The sequence below is a fragment of the Mustela lutreola genome, chromosome 14, assembly GCF_030435805.1.
Source record: "Mustela lutreola isolate mMusLut2 chromosome 14, mMusLut2.pri, whole genome shotgun sequence".
Lineage (NCBI taxonomy): Eukaryota > Metazoa > Chordata > Mammalia > Carnivora > Mustelidae > Mustela > Mustela lutreola.
The window spans coordinates 36,401,213-36,417,568 of record NC_081303.1 but is presented as its reverse complement, the minus strand read 5'-3'; the positions used below and the strand labels follow the sequence as shown (position 1 = coordinate 36,417,568).

The 16,356-nt window shown below is 52.3% G+C and overlaps 1 protein-coding gene across 1 annotated transcript in view; it reads right to left on the bottom strand.

Moving 5' to 3' along the window:
* PARP1 (poly(ADP-ribose) polymerase 1) overlaps positions 1-15,606 on the bottom strand; it is a 36,112-nt gene extending 20,506 nt beyond the window's left edge. Inside the window, exons 1-5 of the mRNA XM_059145418.1 lie at positions 15,301-15,606; positions 10,852-11,017; positions 3,545-3,660; positions 2,744-2,958; positions 1,162-1,261 (exon numbers count right to left, since the gene is read on the bottom strand). Coding sequence (XP_059001401.1) covers positions 1,162-1,261; positions 2,744-2,958; positions 3,545-3,660; positions 10,852-11,017; positions 15,301-15,420 — 717 coding nt within the window. The 5' untranslated portion in view covers positions 15,421-15,606. The remainder of the gene's footprint in view (positions 1-1,161; positions 1,262-2,743; positions 2,959-3,544; positions 3,661-10,851; positions 11,018-15,300) is intronic.
* Between the last annotated feature and the right edge of the window lie 750 nt (positions 15,607-16,356).

Below are 16,356 nucleotides of genomic sequence, written 5' to 3'. Positions count from 1 at the left end.
GAATACCACACCCGTGAGGAAGTGCAAAGTAACACCAGCCACAGCCTTACTACAGCCAGATTTGCAAACAGATCTGCTGAGGGACAATCACACCAAACTCAGGGTTCTCACCAAGCAGCTCCAACCAGGTCAGAAACTGATTCTGATTTTTGTGCCATGGCAAAACCCGGATCCTCTCGTGGAAGCACCACGCAAGCAGAGAGCAAGTTCCCATGACAAGACTGATGCCGGTTCTCCGTAGCTTCCCAGTGCCCTTACAGACTCCACAGCCGCAGATGCTGCGCACCAATGTGTGTGTCAGCACCAAACATCCAGCATTTTCTGACTCATCAACTTTACTGATTCCATGCCCACATCATCAACAGGGTGCTGAGTATCTGTGACTATTGACTTGGTCAACGGTTCTGTCTGGTTTTACCACATGCCTTCCATCGCTTCTGCAGACAAGAGCTCTCCACTAAAGAACTAGGGAATAGCCCCGTCTCTTCCAGGCCCCTGTGTGTTCCCAGCAAGTCTGGCACTCCACTAAAGAACTATGGAATGGGGGTGCCTGGGTGGCTCAGTTGGTTAAGCAACTGCCTTCGGCTCAGGTCATGATCCTGGAGTCCCAGGATCGAGTCCCGCATCTGGATCCCGGCTCTACCAGGAGTCTGCTTCTCCCTCTGATCTCCCCTCTCATGTTCTCTCACGGTCTCATTCATTCATTCATTCATTCAATGAATAAATAAATGAATAAACGAATAAATAAATAAATGAATAAATGAATGAATGAATAAATAAATAAATAATCTTAAAAGAAAAAGAAAAAGAAAAAAAAAGCACAACTAGGGAACATCCGTGACTCTTTCAGTCCCCTATGCGTGCGTGAACTTAACACTGTGTGCGGTGCGTGCTAGAGGCCCTCCAGGTCTAGGATGGCATGCTGCCAAGAGGCTGGGGACCAGCTGGTCCATCCCCTGGAGCCCAAAAGCGGCTCTCCTTGAAGCACCAAGGCCTCCTCTGGGGGTAGAGGGAAAGCTGTGCTATCTCACCACTGCTCCCAATTTCGGAATTCTTGGAGGTCTCATTGAGTGGGATGCACATGCATCCTGGAACTTTCCTCCCAGGAGGCCGACAGAGAATTGAGGCAACTATTGAGCAGACACACAGCTCAGAGCTCACCTTGAGGGCCTTCTCAAGCCTACTATCCCTGTCCTTTTCTTTTTTAGATTTCTTCTTGGCCACTTCATCCATCCCGTCTACCTCGTCGCCTTTCCTCTTTCTGCGAGACACGGGAGAAAAAGAACCATCAGAACCCTGGAACCAGCGACTCAGGGGACGCAGGAACTTCCTGTCCCTGTAACTCCTGCCTGCCAGGCCCCGTATGCACATCTTGCTCTACTCCCCGGAGCTCAGGGTCTGCCCGGGCAGTATTGGTGACAGGCCCCACATACAGCACAGTTTACTTTGCTTCCGAGGGGTGGCCCCAGGGCCTTGGAAAAAGCCTACGCCTGACATCAAATCTCCCCATGTATCTCTTGACACAAATGAAGCAGCTAGAAGGTTCTGGCAGGGACAGTGACAGGTTAAGCCCATAGCCGAGGGGCAGGGATTGTAGAAGGATGAACCACTCGTGCCAGGGTTGAGCCTTTCAAGCTAAACCACAGGGCTGCTCCTGGTGCGGTTATCCAAGGCTGGACTACACTGTCATCCCCCCCAGCCACGGGAACAGGTCCCTGCACACCTGGCTCAGCCCTCACCTGACCAGGGTGTGGGATGCACAGGGCAGTAGGAAGGATCCTCAGAAGTCATGGTGGTTAAGGGTCTGCTGCAGCTGTCACAGACCCGGCTTCAAACCCCTGCACTTTCCCTCATGCATGAACGGAGAACCCACGTGCCTTCCAGAGAGTGACTTGACCCCATTAAGCACCCAGCACGATGCTTGCCGCTCTGTTACTGCCCCATTGATGCTGGCTATTGCCATGGCACACAGGGGAGCTTAGGCCTCCCTGCACACACATCACAGGCTGGCCTGACCTTAATCCATGCCCGATTTTCCAGTTTTCCTGTCTCCTCCAGAGCTGCATACGCTGTGCACGAGCTTGTGTGTGATGAAGCCAGGTAGCACCTGATAGCGGCTTGGTGATGGGAAGGTGAGAATCACCCCAATCCCAACAGTCCACAGCTGGGCATGGCCCTGCCACCCTTCCCCTGCTGTGCCCATGACCCCAACTGACTCCAGACCGGGGCCCAGAGACCAGCAGAAGGGACAGGAAAGCGCCCGCCGACTCCAGATTGGCTCCAACTGGACTTCCCATCCTCAATGTTGGCGCCACAGAAACCCCATACCATTCTGACACTATACCAGGGGGCTCCTCATCCACAGCTCCCCTCCTCCCGCCACGATCCTCCTAGCAACAGCAGAGACCAACGCAAGATGCCGCAGGGACGGGAAAGCAAGTCATGCAAAGGTCCCAGGAAATGCAGTGCTTGGCCCGGGCACGGGGAATACTCAGGGCTGGGGGTGCTGGCAGTGGCAGCTAGCTGGTCCTGCCGGTCTGTGGATCAGAAGGGGAAGAGGGAACAGATGGGCAGGAGCTATGGGAGTTACAGGACCATGCACCCAGGAGGGGCAGAGCACAGCCATAACCATCCTTCACTGTGCACTCCTAGCTCGCTGCAGGTCAGCAAAGAGAGATGCCAGAATAGCCTGGAATCTGCAGGGTCTACCCGGGGCCCTACCCCCATGACCCCCCTCAACTACCCTTCACTCTTGACTCCTGGGAGCTGCTTCTTCAGGGTTTCCTTATCCTCTGCTGCCAGGAGGCTGAAGCCCTTGAGCTGGCTAGCGCTGTACTCAGCCCGGAAGCCCAGCTCCTCCCTATTTCTCACAAAGCAGTCTGGGTGGTACCAGCGGTCGATCATGCCCAGCTGGGGCTTCTCTGGGTCCAGCATCTTCTTAGATAGGCGGATCTGGCCCTGCAGGAAGAACCACATGTGGTACCAAGAAAAGAAGAGTGACGGCGACATCAGGGACTTGGGGAAACAAAGGTTAGCTGGTACCAGCCAAGGGGCCTCAGGTCCACACCAAGGGTACTAGAAGGGCTGCTGGCAGCCTCGGACTGCTTTCTGCTGCCAAGGACTGTGTGCCAGCCAAAGCCTCAGTGCCCCCATTTTAAATAAGGTCAACTCCACCCACCCACCCAGGCACGTGAGGACGCGCAACCTCTTCCCTGAGAACATCCTGCCAGGCCGGAGCTGATGCAAGCAGAGCTGGCCTCGACCACTAGCTAGGATGCCATCCTGCAAGCCCCCACCCCAGTGGGCTTGTTCCCCCACCGCCGTGGCCCCCAAACTACAATTCTGTGCAGCCTTGGGGACCAGGTTGGGGACCCCAGGCCTGACATTCTCAGGAGCTCCGAGCCTGGGAGACATTCACTGAAGCTGAATCGGCAGCACTGGGCTAACCTCCACAGCCCTGCATCTTCTCTTCTCTGGACACTCGACAAGGCGGCTGCCAGACAGCCAGGTGGCTCCAGTGATCAAACCCCTCCCCTGGGCTCACCTTCTCAATCTTCTCCATGCAGCCCTTGCACGTGCTTCTGTTGGACTTGGCGTACTCGGCCGCAAAGTCAGCCAGCGTCTTGTCCGTCTTGCCTCCGCCTCCATCCTGGCCCTTGCCTGAAGGATGGAGCATAGCAGCGCACGCTCAGCTTCAGAGTGGCCACAGAGAGCCCGAACCCCCCAAGCCCTGGGACACCTCGTGCTTGGGCAATTGTGACTGGCCCAGCTCTCTGGCGTCTGTTTCTAACAACTGTGGCTAATACAGCTGCTCTTCTGGCAAGAAAAGACGACCCTTCCTTGGATAGGATCTTGAACAGCATGGCGCCCAAGGGTGCCAATCTCACCTTCTGGCTCCTTCCATTACTGCCCCCCCCACAGTTTGGACAAAGTGCTTGCTTCCCGCTAATCATGAAAGCTGCGTTCTCCACAACATTTGAACTCCACCTTCTGATTTCCAAGATCCTTCTAGGCATCAAAGTTACATGCCGAAATTAAAGGTGTTTTTTTTTTTTTTTTTTTTTAAGGGGTATCTTCACACAGAAACAGGAGTGCAAATAGCAATCACGCAGGGAGGTGGCATTTCTCAATGGGAAAGTTGTGGGGGGAAAGCTGGGGTCATTCGGCAGAGAACCTTGGGGACCAACAGCTAAGCACCTGGAACAAAGGAGTCTTTTCTTACAGAGAAGTGAGTCCTAGACTGAAAGTTTCTGTCGTAAGATCAGGAACAATACAAGGCTTTCTTCCCCCACCACATCTACTCAACACTGTCTTGAAGGCTCTAGCAAGTGCCACTAGGGTAAGAAAAGGAGACAGAAGGTGTAAGTTTGGAAAAGAACAGGTAAAGCACCTCTACCTGTAGGGACAGGACTGCACCAGCAGGAATAAAAAAAACTACTTCCACCTGTAAGTGAATTGAGCAAATCTGGACGAGGCAAGGTCAACATAGAAAATGTTCCTATATATGAACAATAGACATTATGAAAGGAAATTAAACCATACTCCTATTTAAGTAGCGTTTTAAACACATAGAACACTTAGAAACAGATTTACCAAGACACACAAACCCTCCCAGGAAAGCTTCAGGCCGGTGTGAAGTTAACAAAGGCCCAAGTTAAGTGGAGAGATACTTCAGGTCTATGGACTGACTGACCCAACCAGGTAGCATATCAATAAGCCAATCCCATTTGACACCCCACCCCCCGATTCCAGGTGATGCTAATCAAAATCCTAGGGAGCCGGTTTGGGCAAGAAATCCGTAAGTTTACCACAAAATTTGTAGGGAATAACATAAGACCTAGAAAGGTCAACACAATATTGAAAGAGAACAAAGCTGAGTGAGTGATGGCACCATCTGTTTACTTTGGAACTCTGATGGGGAGGTAACCACTTACTCCCTCCACACTATGTGATTTCATGATGTCCCACAAAGTTGTAGGAATTAGGGACAGTGAGATGCTGGCAGACACAGCAGCCAAGGGGGATCAGAGTCCAGAGACACACCCAGCTATGCAGTTATGTGTCTTAAAGTCTTCGCAAAAATGGTAACGGAAACAACATGGTACCCACCAGGAAGAAATAAAAAACCACCCCCTTCTCCCACTTAACAAAAACGTTCAACTGGAAACCAAATATGAACGCCAGGACCACCAAACTTCCAGAAGAAAACAAAGGAGGGTATGTCACAGTAAACAGGGAAGATTTCTCAGAAGGTGGACAGCCCTTATTAAAAAAGGAGAAAAAAAAAATCAACCACTACTCTTCATAAAATGTCAGTAATTAAACAATGACAATACCCAGAATGATAAAAGGTATTCACGTTACCTATCTCTAATAAGGGACTTGCACCTAGAGGATGGGAACTGGTACAACCCAAGGACAGTCTGACAGTTTCCTGAAACAGCTGAACGGACATCCATGGACACTCTACCGCTCCATTCTTAGGTGATTGTCCTGGAGAAACATGACTGCGTGTCACGCAGAGATGCGTACACAGACGTGAACAGTTGCTGTATTTGCACCAGCGCGAGGCTGAGAACAGAAGGTCGGTTTAACGGTGATCTACTGCAACAATCATCCCTCAGCAATCCCACATGGTGACAAGCCAGGCAGCCTGTGCCTCACAGGCCTTGTGCTGAGTGGAAAGAAGTTATGGGAGAAGCAAAGTTCCTTTGCTTCAGAAACCCTCAGTCCCGCAAAGTTAATCCAGAGCCATGGTCACCCAGGTGGGGAGGGTAACTGAAGAGAGGGCGCAAGGAACTTGGGGGGGGGGGACGGGGACGGGAATGTTCCCTAACTTGATGGGATACAGGTTACACGACTGCCCACATCTGTCAAACTCACAGAAGTGCATGTAAATCATTTAAAAAATCCCAGATGAAGAACTGAGAAATAAGAGCAGAACCAGAAGCTGCAAATGAGCAGACAGACATTGATCACAGAACATTCAGTTCAGGATGAAGCTTCAGTACAGCAAAACACACAAACGTGCTTCAAACAAACACGTCAAAGGGCAGGCTGGCTGGTTGGTGGGCACACACAACTCTTGATCTAAGGGTCGTTGAGTTCGAGCCCCATGACAGGAGTAGAGTTTACTTAAAAAAACAAAACCCCCCACAAAACTATGTATTTTAAAAAGTCAAAACTGGCAAATATATTTGTAAAACAGAAGACAATTCATATTTTGTTTCATTACAAAAAAAACACAAAATACCCTAAAGGATGAGGAAAGGACACCTCCAAATACCAAATTAGTAAAACTGACTACCGAGCGTGACAAAGCATTCCACCCCCTAGGAGCCCGGTGAAGAGGAATGGAAATACCTGATGTGGGGACCTGTCCCTGGGGGGGTGCCCATCTAAGGGCCCCAAGGTTTCTGGAGGGCAATCAGACACAAACACAGAAGGCCTCAGGACGGTTCATGTCTTCTAGCAGCTATCTCTCGGAATTAAAGAAATAGCTGGACAGCTACCCAGTCTGGACAGAAGTTTGAAGCACCTCTATCTGCAATGTAGCAAAAACGGATGACGGTGCGGCCTCAAAAGACCGGCTGTCTGGAGCTGAAGCCTGGCTCACTGGCCTTGGCCTGGCCTTGGGGCCCATCAGTGCATCTCCAGGGGACATGGGCTATTGCACAAGGGTGAGAGGACAGTCATGTCAAGGGCCGTGAATGAATCACAAAATAGAGCAAACTTCAATAAACGATAAATACTACATTAAAAAAAATTTATTTATTTGACAGGCAGAGATCACAAGCAGACAGAAGCAGGCAGAGAGGTGGGGGAGGAAGGCGCGGGGGTGGGGGTGGGGAGCAGGCTCCCCGCTGAGCAGAGAGCCTGATGCGGAGCTCGATCCCAGGACCCTGAGATTATGACCTCAGCCAAAGGCAGAGGCTTAACCCACTGAGCCACTCAAGTGTCCCACAAATACTACATGTTTTTAAAAAACTCACAAGACTTAACATGAAAAGAGTAAGTGTTAGGGACACCTGGGTGGCTCAGTGACCAACTCTTGGTTTCAGCTCAGGTCACTACCTCAGGGTCTTGAGACTGAGCTCCAGGCTGGGCTTTGAGCCCAGGGTGGGGGGAAGCCTGCTTGAGAGTCTCTCTCCTCTCCTTCTGCCCCTCCCCCACTTACGTACTCTCTCTAAAATCAACAGATCTTACAAAATAGTAAATATTCTACTGTAAAATCTAACACAGAGGTCAACATCACTAGGAAAATGCGAATCAAAATCACATGAAAGAACATCTCAGGATGGGTATTATAAAAAAGGGAAAACACACACACATCCTCAGATAAAAGAGCGCCAGTGAGGACATGGGGGACCTGGAAGGACCCTGAAACCTGAATGTCGCTGGCGGGGTGCACAGTGGCGCAGCCCCTGCAGAACACTGTGCATCACAGGTCGACTATGAGCCCTGGCGACTCCCAGGGAGGGCAGGGAGCGGGGTCTGGACCAGGTCCCCGCACACCATCGTCCACGGCAGCATAGTCTGGAACTGCCCCAGGGCAGAAATGACCCACAGGTACCCCAAGGTGGGGGACCGATAAACTGTGGCCTACCCAAACTGTAGTCCATGGCACGGACAACCCTGAGCGAGACAAGCCAGGCCCAGGAAGACAAACCCAGCACAACTCCTGGCACAGGAGGCACCCAGGAGCCCCATCCAGACAAAAATCAGCGTAGGGGAGGAGCCACTGTGAACCGGGCAACGAGTTTCGGGGGGGAAGGTGAGAACATTCTAGAGAGGCTCAGGCTGACAGAGCGCATGCGGGAACACGGCACCGAGGGTGGCGTTCCCGTTATGTGTGTTTTTCCACACACACAGTGACAGAGCATTTAACAAAGTGACACTTAGAAAAAAACAAAAAAACAAAAGAACAAAGTGACACTTAGAACCCCATTTCTGCAGGAAAGAATAAACACAGCACACACATGAATCAACTATTTTAAAAAAATTCCTAGGGAGACATCCCACAAGGCCGATGATCATCATCTTAGAATTACAGGATCTGGTAAGACATAAACTTCCTGGGTGTCTTTGTCCATTAAATCAGTCTCTTTGGATATAAAAATCCTTAGACAACTACAAGTTATCATTATGTTAACTTTAGGACTTAAGATGTTTTGCAAGAGAAACAGTTACAGCAAACTTACCATGTTCCATATTATAAAATTATCTACTTTAATACACATCAATTGTAAGTAGATGGGACACATTCCTAAACGGACTAACCACTAACCAGAACACAAAAGGGGAAAACTACCACAGAACAAAACCGTGTCCCCGCTGCCCTCAGTGAAAACAGACCCGCTGGCTCTCTGAACCGTTTCTCAGCAAACTTGCTGTTTTTATTCACGAGTGTGAGCGGCGTCACTGACCTCTCAGTTCCCACAGACCAGCAGTAGCGGGACACAAACCTGCGGGGTGCGGGGTGGAGGACACAAATGGTGCCGCCCAGGGACCAAGAGCTCTGCCGGGAAGGACTGCGGCCATTCCCGCGACAGCCCAGAGGCACCCAGAGGCACGAGAACAGGTTCAGCGGGGTCCGCTTCTAAGGTAGACCAACGAGAACCCAGCCTTAGGGTTCTCATTTTCAACAAATGATGAAAAACTATTTAAAATGTACAGGCATCTCAAGCAAGTTAGGTTTGTGGGTATCAACAAACTGACAAGTCAGAGGACCAAGACCATCCTACTTCAAGACTTACTTACCATCAAGACAGTCAGGTACCAGGAAAGACAAACTGATAAACAGACCAGAACAGACACTGCGGCGACACCCGCCCCCCCACAAGGTCACTGACGCCTGACCAATGAGCAAACACAATACAGCGGAGGAAACACAGAATTTCCAAACAGTGGTGAAGTGGACATCTGCACACAAAATGAATCCAGACCAAGACTTTATCTCCTTTACAAAATGTAACTTAAAAGAAAAATGCCACACTGTAAAGCTCCCAGAATGTGACGCAGGAGAAAAACAGCTGACTTAGGTATGGTGATGACTTTTAGATGCAACACTGAAGACGGTCCAGGAAAGACAGAACTGGTCAGCTGGACTTTCCTGCTCTGTGCCAGACACTGTCGAGAGAATGAGAGAGAAGACGTGCCACAGACACGGAGAAGACACTTGCAAAAGACAGAGTTGATAAAGGACTGCTATCCAAAATAGATGAGCAACTCTGAAACTCGGCACTAAGAATATGAATGACAAACGGCAAAACATCCAGATTCCTCCCCAAAGGAGAGATGCAGACGCCAAGAAGCACATGAAAAGATGCTCCACATCATACGACATCAGGGGATTGCAAATCAAACCAAGACACCTCCTGCACCTATCACAACGGCTAAAACCCCGACGATCACGGACACCACCAAACGCTGGTGAGGGCAGGGGGGGCGGTGAGGAATGCAAACTGGGGCAGCAACTTAGGGAGGCAGTTTGCTGGTCTTCAGAAAATGAAACATCTACCCAAATGAGCTGAAAACCTATGTCCACACAAAAACCTACACGTAGGGCACTTAGGTGGCTCAGTCAATTACGCATCTGCCTTCGGCTCAGATCATGATCCCAGGGTCCTTCCATCAAGACCTGCATCAGGCTCCCTGCTGGGCGGGGAGCCGGCTTCTCTCTCCCTCAGTCATTCCCCCTGCTTAAATGCTCTCTACTTCTGTCAAATAAATAAATAAAATCTTTAAAACAAAAAAACCCTACATGTGAATGTTTAAGGCAGGTTTATTTATAATTTCCCAAACTGGGAAGCAACCTAGATGTCCTTCCACAGGTGCGCGAGAGACCACGGTCCATCCAGACAATGGAGTATCATTCGGTACCACAGAGAACTGAGCCATCGAGCCATGAAGAGACACAGAGGAACCTGCAACGCCTGTTGGTTTCTAAGGGAAGAGGCTGCATATGACTGACCCCGAGCACAGGTGACACTCAAACAAGGCAGGGGCTGGGGTGCGGATCCCCTTGTGCACTGAGAATCCGTGTGTAACTTCTGATTCCCTTGAAACTTATCAATAACAGCCGGCCGTTCCCCGTAAGCCCCACTGACAACCCACAACTAACATACCCTCTGTCACATGTGTTCCATGTAGTATCGTTCCCCCGATAAGCAGACGACGGAGAGCAAACCATTATGGGAACAGAAACGTTCACAGCTCCCTATGGGACTTACTGAGGAAGACACACAAAGAAGGAGCTTGCACAGTTGAAACCCGCTCTGTCCAAACTGCACACCACCGGAACCTGTAACACGTACCCTGCCGTGAGGGAACCCTGCAGCTGCGCATTTGGGGCAACGATGAGGGCTCCATGTAACCCCTGGATCACTCTAGAGTGAGACAGGGAGAGGCCCTGCCTGCATGAGCACGATGCAGATGGGAACACTCTGCACTTTCTGCTTCATTCTGCTGTGAGCCTACAAGAGCTCTAAAAGAAAGTCAATTAAAAACAAAAGTGCAAAAGATTCAAAAGCTTCACCACTGGGGTGCCTGGCCGGCTCAGTGGGAGGAGCAGCAACTCCTGATCTTGGGTTTGTGGGTTCAGCCCCACGTTGGGTGCAGAGGTTACTTAAAAATAAAAGAACAATAAAAAAACAAAGGCTCCATCAGCAGCATCTTAACAAAATACCGTGCCAAAGGCAAGTCAATGAGGCAGCTCGGTTATCCACGTGTGCAGCTGGAAAACATGGGGGGGGGGGCAGCCGAATGCTCTCCCAGAAAAGGCCCCCTGCGGAAGCTGCCCAGTGGGGGAGTTGGGGGGTGACAACAGCCACCTCCCTCATCTCTACACACCTGTCACACCTCCAGCCTCTGCGGTCTTCTTGACTTTCTGCTGGTCGTCCCACCTGAGCTCAGAGAAGCCATCCACCTCTACGTCGGGGTGTCGGATGGAGTGCCCGACCTTCCAGAAGCAGGAGAAGTGGTACCAGTGTGGGACTTTTCCATCAAACATGGGCGACTGGAAGAGAAGAGAGGGAGGTGAGCGAGCAGCCTCAAGCCCAGCTCTCAGCCACTGTGATTGTGAGGCCCTTCTTCGCTGAAAACCCAGGACAGCAGTGCCCATGTGCCTCATGTTACTTGAGAAAAGCCGTGAGCCAACGAGAAATGGCATCGCCACCCAGATTTCTTAAGCTCTGCCCCGACAGCGGCTCTTCAGACGCGGCTGGGGAACAGTGTTGCTCCTCAAAGGAGCTCTGCCCCATGGGCCACATGCCTCAGTGACACAACTTCCCTCCCAGGACCATGGAACGCACACAAGATCCCCATTCCGTGACCCCATCCTGCTGCACCTGCGTGGGAGGCCAATGACTGCCCCCGTTGGGCCTAGGTGGCCCAGAAAGGGCTTAGTGCCTCTGGCATCAGAATAACGAGGAATAAGTCCCAGATAATGAGCAAAGCAGAGAAACCATGTCAGGAAACCGTGTCAGGATGGCGCAGCCGTGCCAACATGAGTGGAAGAAACTTCTCTGAGGGCAAACGACTTGGGGATCTGTGGACAGCAGCCTCCACGGTCTGGAGCTGGAGGGTCAGTGGGCATCCCAGGACGCCCTGTCACAGGGGAAGGTGCTGCCCATCACGGCATGCTTCCTTTCTCTTATGATGCATTCCACTCGGGTTGTTCCTGACGCGACAGCTGCAGGCTCTTCTCCTGGGGACACTGCCAGCTCTGGGCTCCTGGGGCCCGAGCACCCTCTGGCCTCAAGAGCCGATGGTGATGGTGACCGGGCAGAGTGGGACAAGCACCACATTTACTCAGTCCCCGGCATCCTTTGCAAGCCATCACGGGAACCCTCAACTGCCTCCAGGTAGGGCACCCCTATTTCACAGGTGTCTGCAGCAAGTGACTCCGTCCGACTCGCATCCGACAGCAAGGTTCTGTCCGCTCTCTATGCTGCTTGGCAGAATGAGCTCCTTAAAAACACACACATGGTTCTGACCAAAGCAGAGGCGGCTCCAAAAATCTGCTTTTACAGGAAATAAAGCTAAATGCCACGCAGATGGAATGAAAAGTATTAAAACAGCATCAAACATGAACCACCACGTAGGAATATTCGGATGGGAACTGTCGGACAGAAGAAATATTCTGGAAAAACAGTGACTTCTTCCACCTAGCCTCTTCCCCGGCTGTGAGTCTCCTCTTTCTCAGTGTAATATATGCAGAAGGAAGGTTCACCCCAGGGCACTAAGAGGACTCCCCAGCATCAAGCAGCCTGGTTTCCCACACAGCGGTCCCCTCGGCCCAGAAAGCTCTACAGCCCTAGTCAGCTTCCCAGAAGGATCCACCCAAGCCCCTCCCAGGTGAGAACAATCCCTCTGGGCACTGATTCCGTCAATGCCTGTGCCCTGCACCGTCTTGCTAGCTTCGGGCAACACCTGCTCACAGAAGGTAGCTGGACTATGGACACCCCAAGTCCGGAGATAAGAAAAGACAAGGGAAGGATGGGGGAATTCCTGCTGGGGAAAAGACTGCTCACTCCCAATAAACGGCATTTCCAAATGGACTTGTGTCAAACTTCCAACGAGGCAGGCGACACCTGCAGAAGCATCCGCCATCTTGCTGTACATTTGCAGCGCCTTGCACCTGGACTCCTCCTGCCTTGGTGCCCGCCCCCCCTCTGTAGCAGTCGGGTCACACACAAGCACAGGAAGGCACGGAACCCAAATGCCTCTGCCTCACACTGGACCTTGTGGCTCTGGTGGGAACCCTGGTCTGGGTGCTGTGTCCCAACCATTAATGCAGTGTGGGGTGACAGAGAGGTGCAGCCCAACGGCCTACTCATAATACCAGCTTGGGGTCTGTAAGGGCTCCTGGTCACGCTTGAGAGGAAGGACCCCTGAACAAACCCAGGCATTACCCTAGAACTTGGGAGTGACAACCATGTAGCAGGAAAGGAACTGGAACAAGATCACAAGACTATGCTTCTATTTGGCAACTTAGACAGCAGAATCTCTGTGTACTCCTAACAAAGACCCAGCACCTACCAGGGAACTGGGTCCTCACTCAGTGAACTGTTTCCTTCTGTGTAAAACAAGCCAGCCCACTGCCCACCTACTCAGAGACAGCATGGAATGCCAGTTAATAGCATGAGACCCCACTGTGAGTCTGCTGTCTGCCTCAAGCCCTCCCAAGACAGAAGAACGTAGGGCCCACCCATCCAAAGGCTGCAAGGCCCCTTGGGCCCCAGGAGACTTCCTCAGGGCACACCACCCAAAGATCAGGTATCTAACACTCAGAACAATCCTCCCATACAAATGTAAAAGAACGTATTTAAGTCCAAGTAGAATAATGGTTTCGTTCTTTTCTGGCCTCGGGCTCTGCCTACAAGACCAGACTTTACATTATGAGTTAAAACTCCACCCCCAAATACAGTTACAGAAAACCACTTACTTTTAATAATAATTTCTTTCACCATCAGAAGCACCAGACTAGCCCTCCTCTGTATTTGGCACACAGGCTGCACTAAGATGTTGTCTGTCCCTCCCGATAGGACACGGTCCTCTCTGGCTGACTAGTGAAGCCCATAGATGTGCCTTGCTCGAATTTAAAAACACATCGTAGAATACACGAGCTCACAAAATAAACTAATTAGACTGAAGTAATTACCAAATTATTTAAAAATTCGGTGGGATACAGTGAGCTTTAAAGCACGAAGTAAGACCTTAGCACCCATTCTAACAACTACAGTAAACTTAAAATACTGATGAGCATAATGGATGACTTTAAGAAATCCCCAAGTGCAAAGCAGCATGAAAACACCTATAATTACCACTTCTTACAAAAATCACAGGTACCTCTTTTACTTTTCTGCTTTTACTCTGTTGCTTACACACCTAATTGAAGTAAGTATTTTATTTAGAGACTAATGACTACAGAAATGTAAACTCCTCTAAACCCACCGAATGCCACCCCACAGATTTTAGGTCAAGCACTCCTATACTGAGAAAGGTTCTCCTTTTTGTTATTTAAAACGAGGGGCACCCCGGTAGCTCAGAGGATTAACCCTCTGCCTTCGCCCCTGGTATTGGGCTTTCTGCTTGGAGGTGAGCTTGCTTCCCCTCTCCCTCTGCCTACTTGTGATCTCTCTCTCTGTCAAATAAATAATAATAATAAAAAAACCTCTAAAAAATGAAATAAAATAAAAAACATAAATTCCAGGAGAGTTAACAGTGTGACAAGAGGGAGCTTCAGATCAGGCAGCCCACTTGTTCAGACTGAAGATCGGAGAACCGAAATGGATCCTACCCTGGAACTCAGTGCCTGATAAACATATAGGGTCAGCAGGCTCCGGGGTCCGGAAGGGGGCCCTCCTTGTGTCACTAGTACCTAACAGTGCCTAACATGCTCTGTGTTCCCTGAAGGGTGGTACTGCTTGGCAGGTACTGAGTTAGGCCCTCAGGATACCAGGACCAGAGAGCCCCAGTCTCCAAGCACATCTAGGACCCACTCTGCTCCACTTGGTAAGTACTGAAAACCCAGAGAGGACTGTCTGGACTTTCCTAACACTCACTGCTGCCTCAGAGAAAACCAAGTTACCTTGAGCGAGGGCACTGAACTCCCTGAACACGAGCTTCATGTTGGGGAAGAGTAGGACGGGGCAGGGGAGAACCAAGACTTAACGGGCAGACAGGAGCACACTGGCAGCGGGAGGAGGGTCTCAGACACACCGCCCAGGCTGCACCCCTATCTGGGAAGCCTCAGACACCCGTCGGGAAGTCCCCAGTGTGTCCAGAAGCCCCAATGAGCAGCCCCCTCCAGCCTCTCTTATCCAGACCCGACAGCTGTAAATGCCGCGCGAAGAGAACGCGCCTGGGAGTCGGGAAAGTTTGGGGAAAATAGGATTTCAAACCACGAATTGGGCTAAAAGCGAAGGCACTGTACAGAAATGACACCGGCTGGTACAGTTCTGCATAATTAAGAAAAAACTGAAAGTAAGCGGACGTCGAAGCCACAGACGAAAATAGTTAAAAAAAAAAAAAACCCGCAGGCGCCCGTCGCCATCATCAATGTAGGACAAAAATCTCCCAGCACGAGGGAGGTCAGAACCAGGCCGGCTTCGGAAGCCCACGCACGCCTCTGCCCCCACCCCCAAGAGGCAGCGGGGAAGGAAGCAGCCCCCACCCTGCAGCAGGGCCCCGAGCCGCACTTCCCGGGCTTTCGCGGGCTCCCGGGGGCGTTCCCTCCCCCTCCGCCGGCGCCCCTCCCCCCTCGCCCCCCGCCGCGCACAAAGCGGCCGCGCGCACCTGCACCATGATGGCCATGCGCAGCGAGTCCTTGGGGATGCTCTCGCTGCATTTCTTGCAGGACGCGCGCCCGCTCTTGGCGTATTCCACCCGGTAGAGCTTGTCCGAGGACTCCGCCATCGTTCCCTCGCGCCGCCGCCGCTCCGGGCGTCCCGTCCTGGACACGCGCCGCCGCCTGCCGCCCGCCCCTCGCTCCCCGCAGGCGCCCGAAGGCCCCAAGCTGCTGCTGCTGCTGCTGCCTCCGCCGCCGCCGCCACGGAACACGCCTCGCTACCCCGCCGCTCCCCTACCGACTGCTGACGCCGGGCCGCGGGCACGCCCCCCGCGCACGCGTCCTGGGGCACGCCCCCGGCGCGCGCGTCCTCGGGGCACGCCCGCCGCGCTCACACACGTCCTCGGGGCACGCCCCCCGCGCACGCGTCCTCGGGGCACGCCCGCCGCTCGCGCGCCCTCTGCCGGCTGCGGGGGCGGCGTTCCCTGGGTGCCTGCGGCTGCCCTAGCCGGGTGGGCGGTGGCGGGGCGTGGAGCGAGCTCCGCCTCCTCTGCGCCCTGACCCTCTGCGCTCGCGCGGAGAATTCCGCCCCGCCCCCGTTGGGAGACCGGGCGGGCGGTTCCCTGATCGCCGCGCGGTGCAGACTTGGGAGTCAGGGTCTGAGGCTCTGCGCCCGCCGTGTCCCGGGGCCGGTGCAGACCTCGGACCCGCGCGCAGTCTAGGGACATCGCCGCACCTGGGGCTCTGCTGGCAGGCGTCGTCACAGGTGTTTGCGCTCCACCTGACGATTAGGCCCCTCAGCACTTGAAATGGCGGGGTTAGAAGACCTGCTAAACGCCTATGTCGATATTGAACTGGTTTCTGTGTTAATCCTGTGCGTTTTAGTTTAGTCATTTAAAACGTGGCGGGGGAGGAGGTTCCTGCCAGCTCTGTTCAGTGTCCGGCTCTGTATTTCCCCCCAGGGCTGTGCTCAGGGTGCAGTAGGCTTGAGATTCTCTCTCCCTTTGCCCCTTCCCCTGCTCGCTCTCTAAGATGAATAAACCAGTCTTAAAAAAAATAAATTG